This window comes from Neophocaena asiaeorientalis, unplaced genomic scaffold (assembly GCF_003031525.2).
Source record: "Neophocaena asiaeorientalis asiaeorientalis breed wild unplaced genomic scaffold, Neophocaena_asiaeorientalis_V1.1 scaffold296, whole genome shotgun sequence".
Lineage (NCBI taxonomy): Eukaryota > Metazoa > Chordata > Mammalia > Artiodactyla > Phocoenidae > Neophocaena > Neophocaena asiaeorientalis.
Window position 1 is genome coordinate 1,705,152 of NW_020175084.1, and position 15,471 is coordinate 1,720,622.

General features: G+C 36.5%; 1 protein-coding gene across 12 annotated transcripts in view; it reads right to left on the minus strand.

The window, feature by feature from the left end:
• Positions 1 to 15,471, minus strand: part of PTPN13 (protein tyrosine phosphatase non-receptor type 13) — a 226,571-nt gene that overhangs the window by 40,577 nt on the left and 170,523 nt on the right. For 7 of the 12 annotated variants that reach the window (XM_024764181.1, XM_024764186.1, XM_024764179.1 and 4 more), the window contains 12 exons: positions 14,316 to 14,779; positions 13,157 to 13,303; positions 11,784 to 11,877; positions 8,982 to 9,067; positions 8,120 to 8,282; positions 6,550 to 6,764; positions 6,337 to 6,435; positions 4,575 to 4,942; positions 3,213 to 3,393; positions 1,791 to 1,952; positions 1,106 to 1,277; positions 794 to 1,004 (listed from right to left, as the gene is read on the minus strand). In XM_024764181.1, coding sequence (XP_024619949.1) covers positions 794 to 1,004; positions 1,106 to 1,277; positions 1,791 to 1,952; positions 3,213 to 3,393; positions 4,575 to 4,942; positions 6,337 to 6,435; positions 6,550 to 6,764; positions 8,120 to 8,282; positions 8,982 to 9,067; positions 11,784 to 11,877; positions 13,157 to 13,303; positions 14,316 to 14,779 — 2,362 coding nt within the window. The remainder of the gene's footprint in view (positions 1 to 793; positions 1,005 to 1,105; positions 1,278 to 1,790; positions 1,953 to 3,212; positions 3,394 to 4,574; positions 4,943 to 6,336; positions 6,436 to 6,549; positions 6,765 to 8,119; positions 8,283 to 8,981; positions 9,068 to 11,783; positions 11,878 to 13,156; positions 13,304 to 14,315; positions 14,780 to 15,471) is intronic. The other 5 variants (XM_024764184.1, XM_024764183.1, XM_024764180.1 and 2 more) reach the window with 2 other exon arrangements.

The following is a 15,471-nucleotide window of genomic DNA, read 5'->3' on the forward strand; positions in this document are numbered from 1 at the left end:
CCGTGGAGCAACTAAGCCCCTGTGCCATAACTACCGAGCTCGCACACCTCAGCTAGAGAGCCCACCTGCTGCAAACTACAGAGCTCACACACCCTGGAGCCTGCACCACAACTAGAGAAGAGAAAACCCGCATGCCACAACTAGAGAACCCTGGGCGCCGCAACAAAGAGCCCATGCACCGCAATAAGCACCTCAACGAGTGCTGCAACAAAAAGATCCCACATGCCGCAATGAAGACCCGATGCAGCCAAATAAATAAAAACATTAAAAAAAGAGAAAATAATACATTTTTTTTCAATTTATTTCCATTATTAAGTGAAAGAAAAGTTGCTATTAGCATTTTTTATAACGTGAAATTGTCATGAGGTATAGTGAATGTGATGGTCTATGCCCCATTGGTTGTAGACATGACGTTCAGGTAGGACTGACCGTGTCCCAGCTCTGGGAAAGAGCCAGGACTGGCCTGGGCCAGTCAATATATTCTTATCCCTTTTCCTCATCAGGGCTGGTCTTAATTTAGTTCTAAGGCAATCAGCACACAGCCCTTGCTTTACTACAGTGATTGCTGAGACCTGTTTGAGGATTGCTCTGGATAGTGTGGGATGCAGGTGCGAGGCATGAAAACTGGCACAGACATTTGACTACTATGAAGGAAACACATAAATTACTAACCCCCATTCACTTAGTCTGTGAATTACTAATTCAGGAATATCTTTAAGAAAACCTAGTATCTTTTAATGGCCTGAAATGCATGTGCACACACAAACAAAATCCATGAATAACTGCAGAGTACCTTGTTGCTTTCAGCACCACTGAAGGCAGTGACATGTCTAATGCTCTCTTAGCTTCTTCCAAAGTCATTCCTTGTGTGCTGACTCCGTTCACATAGTGGATGATGTCTAAGAGCTGGAGATTACCCTCAGTGGCTGCAACTGACCTTGGATTGATATCACTAACATATACCACTTGATGAAGGCTGTCGTGACCTCCAGATAAGGAAAAACCTTTAGGGAACAGAAAAATATTTGTTTCATTAGTCTTAACAGTACTTACTCTTAATCTAGCCAAGAAAAATCACACTGCACAAAGCTTGAATTTGCATTACCCAGCTCCTCTTTGTTGCATGTAAATGTAATGTCAGGTAGCAAATCAGGCAGCATTAGCATCCTGGGTAATTCTAGAACTCGGCCAAGAACTAATCTGACTGTCTTGGGTGCAGCTCGGAGTAGATTCACTGCATCTGTGTGAGTCATTTTTGTAACATCTGTATCATTAACCTATAAAAATGAGAATGGGGCAAAGTAGGATTACAATTACTGGAACACAGAAGCTGCCAACAAAATACAGTAATTTCCCTAACTTTTTATATAATTTATTTTAGCCAGTAGGAGATTCACAATAAAGAACGGTCTCTAGTTTATTGGTAATCCCCTCTACTGTGGAAATCATGAACACAATGACCAAGTAATTATAAATGAAACAATAATGTAAAATACCTAACAAATGTCATTACTTTGCTAATACAGAAAATTTATTCTTATAGCAATTTAAGAAACTTTCTCTTCCTGAGACCCAAGATAGCTTGTTTAATGCCTTAACTGAGATTAAGCATTTTCCAAATTATTACTATATAAAGGCCTTTACTTTTAAGAGGTAGAGAAGGAAAACATAAACCAAGCAGTGAAATAGATAGAGTATTATATTAACTCAACCTTCTTGCTTTTCCTTCTTCGGTCCTGGATTGATCTTTGGTCACATTTGCACAAATAGAATCTGTTTAAATGTCTCACCTTTATAAGCCGGTCCCCAGGTCTTAGCCTTCCATCACTTTTGGCTGGATCCTGAATGACATCATGAACATAACAACCAATACTCTGATTGCCTTTGGTTACTGTAAAACCCAGGCTTCCTTTTTCCGACTTAATTAGGGTAATGTGGAGTTCTATCATCTCCTAAGGGAAGAAAACAGTGATTCTTTTAGGTTGTCTATTTTGCTGTAAAGGCAAAGAGAAAGACAAATATTTCCATTGATTAACACAGGAGGACACTACACCTTAAAAGGTTACTTAACTTGCCCAAGTGAAGAAGCCAGGTATGTCCAATTCTAGAAAATGCCTCCCTGCCCATGCAAGAGTTGAGTTTAAATTCAACATTATGTGCTTGTCTAGAGATAGCTGAGACAGAACTTACTCATGCTTCAATTCTTGTATTTTCAGAACAAACAGAGACAAACACCCATGCCAAGAGCAACAAAAGAAAGATTTTTTGGAGTAAATACATGAAGTCTGGGTGACTAAATATCACAACTTGAGGTATTTAGTCGTATAATTTTTTTTTTTAAGATTTCAATTGAGATAAGGTTGCTTACAGCTTACAGGCATGATGACAGACTTCTAAGGAAATCGTTCAAAGATTATTTTCACTCTGTTGCTGAGAATGAAGTTGAAGATGTAGATGCTACACACACACACACACACACACGCACACACGCAATTATAGGAAAATGAAGTATCTGGAAAGATTAACTCCAAAATGTTTATGGTTTTTGAGTGGTGAGATTATAGGTGGTTTTAATCTGTTTTCTAATTTTCCTATAATAAATATTTATTACTTAGGTAACAAAAAAAAAAAAACAGTATTGAAAAAGGGTGATTTCGAATCAGTGTTAAGCATATTATTCTTGGAAATTTGGCTGGCTTCCAAACTGAATTTGTAGCTTTAGAAGTTCTAGGGCTATTAGTAAAGAAAAGGATTCCATTTAGGCACCCATAAAACAGTGTGGAGGAGAATAAAATTACATTCAAACTTGATTAAAAATTAAACAGGTAACTCAACAGAATTTGGGAAATAACAGGTACTGTGCTAGGTGCTCTACATATGTTATTTCATTTAATCCTCACCACAATACTATGAGGTTACTAGTCTCATTTTAGAGCTAAAACTACTAAGACTCAGAGGATTAAGTAATTTGTCCATAGGCACCTGCCAAACTACAGCAAGTCAGTGGTAGAGTCAGGATTTATACCCAGGTCTTTTTGCCTTTTTCCCTAATTCTCAGCAGAGAAACATACCAGCCAGATATGTTATCTATTTACTGAACATAGATATGAGGCTAATCTAAAACACAGCCTTTTCCCTAAAGGGAAACTGTGGAGGACTACATTTTACTTGAGAGAATATGGAATTTTCTTCATACAAGGGAAGTAACTCACCAGTTCAAAGTCTTCAAGGTGGTTTTCCAAGTCATTTTTCAAAGACGTCAAGCTTTCCTGTCTAGTTGGCTCAGAAGTGTGACATTTATGATATTTATCCATTGCATTACTGGAAGCAGATTCTGACTGAGATTGACAACTCTGCCCAGGAGTTACATCGGGTGGTCGAGGGGAAGGATTACTACAGAGACAAAGTAAGACTATTTTCAAGCACATTGCAATGTCAATATAGTAAGTTTGTGCCACAAACAGAAAATGCTCAACAAATGTTTATGTTTGCTTTTTATTCAGATCCTAAGCTACTTTTTGTCTGATTCTGGACTATGAATTTATTTCACATCTGTTCTATGCCAACATTACTGATTCTTATTCTCTATCTACCTCTTTAAGCTGCAAAAATCAGTATGAAAAGTTAAATAGGTATACTTTTTTGTTGTTGTTGTTGTTGTTGTTTTTTGTGGTATGCGGGCCTCTCACTGTTGTGGCCTCTCCCCTTGCGGAGCACAGGCTCTGGACGCACAGGCTCAAGCGGCCATGGCTCACGGGCCCAGCCGCTCTGCGGCATGTGGGATCTTCCCAGACCGGGGCACGAACCCACGTCCCCTGCATTGGCAGGCAGACTCTCAACCACTGCACCACCAGGGAAGCCCTAAATAGGTATACTTTTGACTCCTAGTTGTTAATTCAAAGCTGAAGCTAATGTTATCAGAAGCCTAATGTGTGTTTCAACATAACAAAAAGGAAGAAATAAGAAAACAGTAAGTCTTATTCTTGTAGTTATTTTGGATGACACAATAGGAAAAAAACAAAAAAAAAAAAACTTGAACATATAGATAGCTGGACCTGAATATACCCAAAGTTGTAGCTAAACCATAAAATGTCTGAATAACCCTCATAGGTATAGATGTAGTCTTTCCCTTTGTATTCCTCTATGCTTTCGATCATTTCTTCTGTCCCCCTCTTCAGTACTCTTTTATGTCCTACCTTTTGCAAACTCTACCCACTTCCTCCCTACCGCTTCCCTTTATATGTCTACTCCTTACTCTTCTATCCCATCACTATCAAAATAGGTCTGTTCTCCTTCTGGTAAGTAATATGAATGATGGTGAAATACAAAAAACTTTCTTAATTACTAGTTAATATGCTGCTCAAAAGGGCAGCAAGGCTCAGGTCAAATGGGTAGAGAGCGTGCTAACTAAAACTGTCAGACACAATAGCTAGATATCCAGTAGAGTCACCTTCTGCCTAACAATTGTGAGGTTCACAGATAGACACCTTTCATTCTTAGAGAAATGGAGGTGGCTGCTCTTGTTACTAACACTAACCAGCTGCTTTGAGGGCTACACATAATATTGACAATACCTGTCCTCAAGTTCTGGTTTATTAGGTGTTTTCTGAGGATAGTAAAACATGGTACAAATGGTAGTTTCTTGACTCATGAGTGCGTCGTGTTGACTTTGTGCCTGTGACACCATGTTGCTTAGAGTCTGATGCAAAGCTGAACTCCAGCTCATGTTTGGTATCTTTGCTGGAGCTTTCACTAAGTCGTCTTCTCCACTCCCACTACTGTCACTATAACTGTCTCTCCTGGATGGGGACGTGCATGGTTTCTTGCTTTTGTCAGGCATTTCATTTTCATCTGAGCTGGTGCCTTGCTCCACACATGCTGTCTGAAGAGGGTCTTTACTGTTGTTGTTTGGAGGTACTTGTGCTGGAGAGTGCAGTGGGGTCTGTAATGGACACATTCAAAGAGATCAGAGTGTGACAACTTATATTAACTTATATTTTCATTTGGTTGAAAATGAATGTGTTAAACATAAGCACTTCCTATTAAAATATTCATTTTTTTGCTAACAAAAAAATGTTATTTTTTCTCTCATTAGAGAAAAAAATCATATATAAAAGTAACAGCTGTTAATATTGTACAACTTGTACTTTCATTTATAATTAGAGTTACAGTATATATTAATATCATACTTCGTACCCTGCTTTCAAAATTTAGGTTTCTACCATGAGTATCTTCTGAGATCCTTAAATATGCTTTGAAAACAACTGCATAAACCATATAATAATCTTACAGATGGCTATAGCTTTAATTTATTTCAGAATTCTTTTATTGGATACAGAGTTGTTTCTAGCTTTTCACTATAAATAGAAATCTAGAACTTCTTTGTATGTAGATTTTCACCTGAGTTTCTCATTATTTCCTTGTAATTTCCTGTAACAGAAATAGAATTTTCTATATTCAGCATGTAAGATGTTTTTAAAGGCCTTGTTAAATATTTCCAGATTGCTTTCCAGAAAGATCATATCAATTTACATACTCAAGAAATTTCCACTCAGTTCTTCCTATCTGGTTCCCAAAATCAATGTAGTCTCTTAAAATGCTATTTATAATGCACCTTACAGAAATGTTACTTTCCTGTTAATGTCCTTATAATACTCCCTCCTTCTCCCGGATATAAGGGTTAAAGTTTCTGGGGCCAGACACTCCTGCCTTTCATACACAGGTTATCATGTTCATTGGTAACGGAGCACTATTTTAAGTAGACAGGCCAGAGGTTGTTTTTCAATTAGATTATTATTCATCTATGTATAGATTCCCACCTATCAGTCTGCAATGTATAAATAACCATCAAAATAGATTTTGGATCCTTTAGCTATTCCTTAACATAAGAAAGGAAATGGACAAACATACTGCCTATGTGATTTCTAGTATTAAAAGTTAAGGCAAAAAATCTTAAATAATTCTCATTTTCATCTAAACTAGCTCAGAATGAGGATTACATTTCCAAATTTGATTCAATGAAGAAATGGACAAAAGGTTTTTGTAGCCATTGTTTTATGTCTTTTTGTATTTATGTTTGGAAAATAAATTCCTAAAATCCTAGAATCCTAGAATCTTAGAATTGGAAGGGAGAGAAGAGAAAGTGAACTAAATTACTTTATATTACAAACATAGATTACACTCAGAGATTATGAGACCCACACAAGATAATACTCCTATCTAAAGAAGTAACTAGGATGAAACCCAGGAGATCAAACTATGATGAAACCACTACAACTGAATTAATCATTCAATTGATACTCTGTAAATATAGAAATTACTTTTCCTAAGTCTCACCAAAGGAGCAGGGTCGATTTCTGGTAGCACACCAGGTGGTGGTCTACAGAGAAGCAAGGATACTTCTGGAGATGTTCCCCTGAGAGCGGATATGACTTCCTGTGGGTACCATGAGTGAGAAATGAAGATACAGTTAAACCAGCATTATGAAATCATTCTGAAAAGCCAATGCAACTCATTAAAAATGCTGCACTCCACATGCTGGGGGCTCACCTGCTGAGACAGTCCTTTCAAAGAGGCTCCATTCACTTTCAAGATAACATCTCCCACATCAATTTGTCCACTTTCTGCTGCTGGCTGTCCTGGAAAAAGCTTTTTAACCCTTACTATGCTGATGTTCATTTGCTCGGGTATAAGATTATCTTCTCGAGAAAAACTGAACCCTAGGCCTGAGCTATTTTTAAACAATTTCACCTCAAATGTATTCTCTGGAGAAAAAAAAAAAATAAAGAAAGTAAATATTCTTAACAGGCTGTGTATACATATGAACATATAAACATATATACTTTTAGATACATTTTAAAAAGCCCATTTCCACCATATTTACAGCTTTATATGCAATTATTGTATGCTTATTCTATATTTAAATCCTATTTCACACTCTCTATTATTAAGAAAACTTAAGCTGCATGAACTAATATGCTGTTTGAACAGAAAAGTGGGTTCTGAAATAAGGGTTCTGAAAATGAAACTATGTTTTAATTCCATATGTTTTATAAAACTGTACAATGACAGAGAAAAAGAGGGAAAAAAACAAGAAAGGAGAAGAATAAGAGAAATTCAGGTATACAATGGGAAAGAGATGGTAAGAAGAGCAATACAGATGATAGAGAAGGGTTAAGGGCAAGTGAGGTGACCGTCTAATATTTAGGTGAGGTACAATTTAATCCAGAAAACTGCAAAGCATTGTGATAAAATTCTCATCAACAGAAGAAATTAAAAGAACAATAACCGGAAAGCACGAAAAACATATTTAGAGAAAGAGTAATGGAAGAAATAAAGAACGTAAGGCAGTGAGATTAAGTGGATACACTAATTTTATTTTCATAATCAGGAAAAATATATAGGTTGGGCTAATATTTTCTTTTTATTTTGGAGAATAATTCAGAATTGCTAACATTTGTATAATCAAAGAAAAATTTAAAATAAAGACAAAACAATGACCAAATACCACCACCACCATTTATAAAGTAAAGGACATTTATATCCTCAAAAGGAAGACAGATGGACTCAGAGGGCACTTCCGTATTATGAACACATTCAGCCTTATGAAAAACTCACTACTACATCAGTCTTAATTTCCTTATTTTAATTCCAATTAGTGGTATGTCCAAAGGCTAGCAAAGTTTGTAAGAAAAACCAGTATCTGGGAACTGTTAGTGAATTTCTGCCCAGGCTTAGCTTCATAAGTCCATACAATTAAACAGAAATATAAAAAATGTAAGAGTCAAGGTTTCATATGGGTTTGAAGCCATTCTCAGCAATTATTTATCTTTCTCCTGTACAAATTTTATTTAGAATTTGACAACTATTTAAGGCACTATTAAATGACCATAATTTGCTTTGTGCATGATTTCATTATCCAAAGCCTTTCAGACTTCAACAGCTACAAACATGTCTGTTTTTTTTTTTAATTTAGTATAGTGCTGCATCAGATTATTATTTACACTTGACAAGAATAAATAGAGACCCAGGTATGAATTGTGATCCAACATGTAAAAATCACATTTTAAATAATCCAGGAATAAGTTTAATGTGAGGTGACAGTCTCCCAAGGTCTGACCTTCAGTAACAAAGCTGTAGTCTTTTATGTGAGTCATTTTCTTCATCATTTTTTCTGGGGCTTGACTTTGGGCATCTGGATCTGAGAGGGTACACTGTGGGGTTACAGGGACATGTTCTTTGGCTGCTGGAGACTGTCCCTTTTCTAACAACAGATGAACCACCTGGACAAATAGAACAGTACTTCATTAACTTAGAAGAAAGTTTTATAAGAAAGTAGGTAAGTTTTCAGGACTTTGTATAGTTGATGGTATAAAATCATTTTAAGTAACTACCTGGTCTACCAAAATACAAGTAGAGGGAGAAAAAAATAGAGGGAAAAAGCAAGGGACTGAAAATTTCAAAATCAAGGTTTTGAAAACTGTATAGAAAGATAAACGATTAGAAAGAAAAAAATTCTATTATAAAAATAATATAAACATGTTATAGAAAATTCAGGTATTAAAATAAAATCACCACTAACCTAATAACATAAAGATCTTTATAAATGATTTGGTAAACTCCCTGACTCAAAATGTATTAGACCAATGTGAATTTAGCCTCTGGGCTGAAATAACTAGAAGTGAAAATCACTAGATATTTGTACATGTTTATGAAAAAATTTTTAATGCAATTTGCCTCCTTCCTCCTGTCAGATCTCTGGTAATATAAGGGCTAAATGTGACAGAGAAAGCCAGCTTCGTAAATAAAAATCCTCAACATAATACTTGCTTCCCAGTTTGGAGGGAAAAATACAAGCATGTTTACACGAATCAGGCTTTGTTTCTTGACTAATAAATTTGGAGATCTCAGTAAAATTGGTATTATTCATACAGTATTATGTTTTATGGTATCTAGAAAAGGCTGGTATAATGATCTATTACCTGTCCTGTATTTCTCAGTGTCTCCACAGCTTGCTTATGAGTAGCTCCTTCCAGACTAACTCCATTGACAGCTAGGACACGATCACCTACAAATCAGGCAGTAATGTTGAAAGAAGCAAATCATAAAATAAAGATTCTACATGTTCTTTAATACCTTATGGTCTCGTTTTGTACTAATTTGCTTGAGGAGAGACTCAGACAAATTCTGGACAAAACTGTGTCACAGAGTTTCTTTAACATGTACTTAATTCCTTTCTCAATTCTATGGCTAATCATTTTTTTTCTGGTACGTGGGCCTCTCACTGTTGTGGCCTCTCCCGTTGTGGAGCACAGGCTCCGGATGCGCAGGCTCAGCGGCCATGGCTCATGGGCCTAGCTGCTCCGCGGCATGTGGGATCTTCCTGGACCGGGGCACGAACCTGTGTCCCCTGCATCGGCAGGCGGACTCTCAACCACTGCGCCACCAGGGAAGCCCTATGGCTAATCATTTTAGAACAGGATATTGTATATATTATAAAATCATTTTAAATTAGGGAAAAAAGATAAACTGAACTACAAATGTAGAGAGACTGGAGAGAACAAACCTAGTTAGTTCTTATTAGAAATGCAGATGTCTGTGTTTTTGCAAGGGCACCCTCCCTTTTGCAATCTCTGGCAATTTGCTTCTTAGAAAGTATCAATACAAAACATGAACTAAAACACTGTCAAGATATTTTCTGATACGAGAGAATAAGCTTTAAATAAGAGTTTTTGGCCCACCTCCTAGAGTAACGAAAATAAAAACAAAAATAAATAAATGGGACCTAATTAAACTTAAAAGCTTTTGCATAGCAAAGGAAACCATAAAAAAGACCAAAAGACAACCCTCATAATGGGAGAAAATATTTGCAAACAAAGCAACTGACAAAGGATTAAGCTCCAAAATATACAAGTAGCTCATGCAGCTCAACATCAAAAAAACAAACAACCCAATCCAAAAATGGGCGGAAGACCTAAACAGACATTTCTCCAAAGAAGACACACAGATTGCCAACAAACACATGAAAAGATGGTCAACATCACTAATTATTAGAGAAATGAAAATCAAAACCACAATGAGGTATCACCTTACAATGGTCAGAATAGCCATCAACAAAAAATCTACAAGCAATAAATGCTGGAGAGGGTGTGGAGAAAAGGGAAACCTCTTGTACTGCTGGTGAGAATGTCATTGGTACAGCTGCTTTGGAGAACAATATGGAGATTCCTTAAAAAACAAAAATAGAACTACCATACGACCCAGCAATCCCACTAATGGGCATATACCCTGAGAAAACCATAATGCAAAAAGTCATGTACCACAATGTTCACTGCAGCTCTATTTACAATAGCCAGGACATGGAAGCAACCTAAGTGTCCATCAACAGATGCAGGGGCAAAGAAGATGTGGCACATATATACAGTGGAATATTACTCAGCTATAAAAAGAAACAAAATTGAGTTATTAGTAGTGAGGTGGATGGACCTATATATGGAATCTAAAAAAAAAAAAGTTTCTGAAGAACCTAGGGGCAGGACAGGAATAAAGATGCAGACGTAGAGAATGGACTTGAGGACATGGGGAGGGGGAAGGGTAAGCTGGGACGAAGTGAGAGAGCGGCATGGACACATATACACTACCAAATGTAAAACAGATAGCTAGTGGGAAGTAGCTGCATAGCACAGGGAGATCAGCTCGGTGCTTTGTGACCATCCAGAGGGGGTGGGATAGGGAGAGTGGGAGGGAGATGCAAGAGGGAGGAGATATGTATACATATAGCTGATTCACTTTGTTATACAGCAAAAACTAACACACCACTGTAAAGCAATTATACTCCTATAAAGGTGTTAAAAAAAAAACAACAAAAAACAAAAACTAAAAATAGAACTACTATATGACCCAGCAATCCCACTACTGGGCATATACCCTGAGAAAAACATAATTTAAAAAGATACATGCACCCCAATGTTCACTGACTGCAGCACTATTTACAATAGCCAGGACATGGAAGCAAGCTAAATGTCCGTCGACAGATGAATGGATAAAGAAGATGTGGTACATATATCCAATGGACTATTACTCAGCCATAAAAAGGAACAAAACTGGGTCATTTGAAGTGATGTGGATGGACCTAGAGTCAGTCTGTCATACAGAGTGAAGTCAGAAAGAGAAAAACAAATATCATATATTAACACATACATATGGAATCTAGAAAAATGGTACTGATGAACCTATTTGCAGGGCAGGAAAAGAGACACAGATGTAGAGAACGGACTTGTGGACACAGCGTGGGGAGGGGGGGGTGGGACGAATTGAGAGAGTAGCACTGACATATATACACTACCATGTGTAAAACAGATAGCTAGTGGGAAGCTGCTGCTAACCAGGTGTAAAATAGCTAGCTAGTGGGAACCTGCTGTATAGCACAGGGAGCTCAGCTCAGTGCTCTGTGATGACCTAGAGGGGTGGGATACGGGTGGGGGGCGGGGTTGGTGGTGGAAGGGAGGCTCAAGAGGGAGGGGATATATGCATACATGTAGCTGATTCACTTTGTTCTACAGCAGAAACTAACACAACATTGTAAAGCAATTATACTCCAAAAAAAAAATATATTTTTTTGGAATTATATCAAGGAGTTTTTTAACGCTGTAGTCTTAAAATAATTGATATGTTCTTATTTCATATTATGAATAATTTGAACATCTGTATCAACTTTCCAATTACTTCTTTATTTGTCGAAGTGATAATCCTATATGTAATTCCCATACACACAAACAGTCTACCTTTGTGAATTCTGCCATTGGACTCTGCTGCTCCCTTGGGAATAACAGCTTTCACATAAATGCCACCATGTCTGACACTGGTATTCACACCTCCCTAAGCAGAAAAAGACAAATAAAATAGCATTTTGTAATATGAAAAATTTCCCACTCTATCTTTCAAATCTGAGACATAGAAAGCATTCAATTCATCAGCCAAAGCAGCGGCATCACATCAGCACATGCAATTATTTCAATACCCAAGAATATTTCTAGTAAGTTTTCCAAATGTTAAAGCAGTTACTTTTTTAGAAAAATTCTTTATTCAGAAAATAACAACACGCCAGATCTTGACTGTATGAGGAGTTGCTCTTCCTTTTATAAGTCTATACCATGCATTACACACAAGTAGCAAGCAAAAATCCATCCATGCAATATTAGTGTAAGAATATAACTGTCAGAAAAAACAGCATATGGAATAATATACTTCAGATCATATTTGCTAATCTGAAAGCAAATCTCATGCGTCAAGGGAAAATTTCCTTTTCATTTAAAAAGATGTTGGTATAGAAGTTTTGTTACAGTGTAGATAAGATCTAATGAGTAGATTCTCCATCTCTTGTGGATATTCAGCTTTTATTTCCCTTCACAATAGGAAGATAATAAAATTCCAAAGAATTTACGAACAAGGGGGAAAGGGTTAAAGATTAAAACTGAAAGAAAAGTAGGTTTGCTTTTTGATCTCTATATGTTAAGAGTGCTATTTCTACCTTACTTCTAAATGGCTTTTCATAACTAACAATATCCTTCAAATGTCATAAATGATAATGTTACACTTAGGGTACAGTGTATTCATTAACAGAATTTTAAAGTGATTTTATCAAATAGCCTATGCTCATATTTTACCTACTTTAAAAGTACTACATATATTCTTGGGAACTTCTAATATTAAGATACTAATCATACTTACATGTTAAGATGTATTATGAAGTGAGAGGCCATATAAACATTTATTAGACTTTAATTATTTTAATGTAGGTTAAAATGTATTATTCCATGCTAATGAAGAAGACGTCAAATGTATACAAAACATACTTATTTGTTAATAAGTGTGTTACTTATTAACAAACAAAATATAATTTTATATTTTTCAAGTCTTATATTCAGATTAAGCAAGTATGAGATCTATGGGGGAAAACAGCATTTGTCTAATTTCTTTTAAACCACAGGAAAAAGTGAGTAGCACACTCAAGTTTTTTAAAAGAAGTCTTAAGATATAATTCAATTTTTAATTTTGGAAATATTTGACAAGTTTCCCTTTTGAAGCAAAATAATTCAATTAATAAATTGACATACAATAGGCTGCTGGAAATGGAGAAGAGAAAACATTTGAAAACCTTGTCAAACAGTACCGTGACACTTATCCCCAAGCTGTTTTCATTTTTAGCCAGTTCAACCTCAAAGATATCTCCAGGTTTAGGAGGTGATGAAGGAAAAGTTTTAAAATTCATTTTGTTGGATGTATTCATTGAGGAGGAAGATTCCTTAACAAAGAAAAACAAACAGGATTTCTTGTTAGAGTCAAACTGAATTTTTAATGGAAGATCAATATGTGTTTTTTTAAAAAATTAAGAAAAAGTAAGACATTAAGGGACAGAGTAGATCTGAAGATCATGAAGTTTGGAAGAGATCTTAGGGATCATCTAATCCAATGCCTTCATAGTTTATGGTTGAGGAAACTGAGGTCTAGAGATTAAAGGGCTTTCCTCAGGTCAAACAGATATGGCAGAGGGAAGCCCAGAACCCAGTTCAAACCTGGCTTTTTACATAATCCTTATCCAATGCTTTTTATACACTCAAATTTAGAAAGTATTTCCATTTCATTTAAAAAACAATACATATCAAGCAGTAGCTTTTAACTTGGGCCTTTAAGATGAGTAGGCCTCATGTTTACTTTGCTAATGTTTACAAATCCACTATAAACACAGACACAACAGCTCAGCCCAGTTTGTAAGGACATAACTCTCTTACGAGGAATGTTTTTCAGTGAACAAAGGGCTTAAGGTTCTTTTCTGAACCCGCTTGTGAATATGCATATAAATTATATCATTTCTAAAATTTCTAGGAAATGAACAATTTTCTATTTTGTTGCTCTTATTATCATACATTCAGAACTTCAGAATAATTTAGGCTATCAATAGTAAAGTCAACTGTCCATTATATGAACTATTTTTTCAGATATTAAATTTTCTTATTAATATAAATAACAAGAGATAAACAATTTATAGAAAACAATCATAATCTGATTATTCATTCCTTTATGTAATCATGTAGCAAGTTCCCAGAATGACAGCCATTTTGGAGTTAGTATTCAAAGCTGCTAATTTCTCTGAAAGTTAGCATCAAATGCAGTAGCAGTTAGTAGCATAATATATAAACTATTTCTCCTTTCCAGAACAATGTACTCAGTTTACAGCAGATTATTCTGCTCTGTAATATATTTGCTGTTGTTTGCTTTGTTAAGTGAAAAAAACAAAGATTCAAATTAAACAATGCCTTTTTTTGTGTTTGATGATCCTGACTGCTGGAATAAGTGGCTTCATCCACGTCTGAATCTCCACGGTCAGAGTAATCTGTTGCATCATAAATGCCTGCTTTTTTAGCTTTGCTTTGGTTATTGTCAGTAGAAGTCCCCTTTTTCTCAGTGGCTTTGGATATCACAGATGGGGAAGGGCTGCCGTGCTGTGATTCCTGCCAGCTTCGGTCACCTACATGGCTGACAAAGAAACCATTGACCTGGCTCTGGGACAAGCTGGCACTCTCAGTCCTGGAATCTTGAGAACTCAGGCTTCCCTCCCGCAGGCCCCCAGACAGCCCAAATGAGCTATCTGAGATGTGCCCTGGGGTGCCACGTGGCCAGCAGTGATCCTCAGAAGAATTTACAGCACTGTCTTGCACATAGGAAGCTTTCTTCATGTAGTTTTTCATGCCAATGCCAATGTGCACAGGAGCAGAAGGCACTAAAAAGTCAAAATCCGTCAATGAGGATAACAGGTTAGTGACACATGTTTGTGCTTACATACATGCACAATGTTCCCTGGTGATTGTTGGGAGGATTTTACACAGGATAACACACGTACGACACATGAACCAGGGCTTGGAACCATGACAAGGACTCAACAAATGTAGCAGATGCTTTCTGTTTCCTTTGCTTCCTCTTTGGGTCTTTCTTTCCGCAGCTTCTATGGAAATGTGGACCCCCTTTGCCTTAACTCCTCATTTCCATTCTCCAAGACCTATTTCTAGTGAGTCTCCCCTGTGAAGACTTTCTCGATTCCCTAACTAGAGGTAACTTGGATCTCCAAAAATCCTTGATCCTTATTTAATGGTTATATATTTACTTGTTTTATATTGTCCTATCAGACTGCATTTTTTGGACTCCAAGTAATTATCAAGGAAGGCAACTCCGAATTCCTTACATACATAGTTCTTTCAAAAAGCCACTTACGAAAACTTTCCTAAGACACAATCCACAGGTGACATGTGTAAAAGAATTACAGATGCAAGTTTATTAGAAATGAAGTCTTACATGGCAAACGAAATAAGGAAAACTTAAATAATATACAAAGAATTCCTAAAAGTCAGTAAGAAGTATACAGTGTTAAGCAGTGAGACAGAATCTGCCCCTGGACTCTGAGCCTTTCTCACTGCT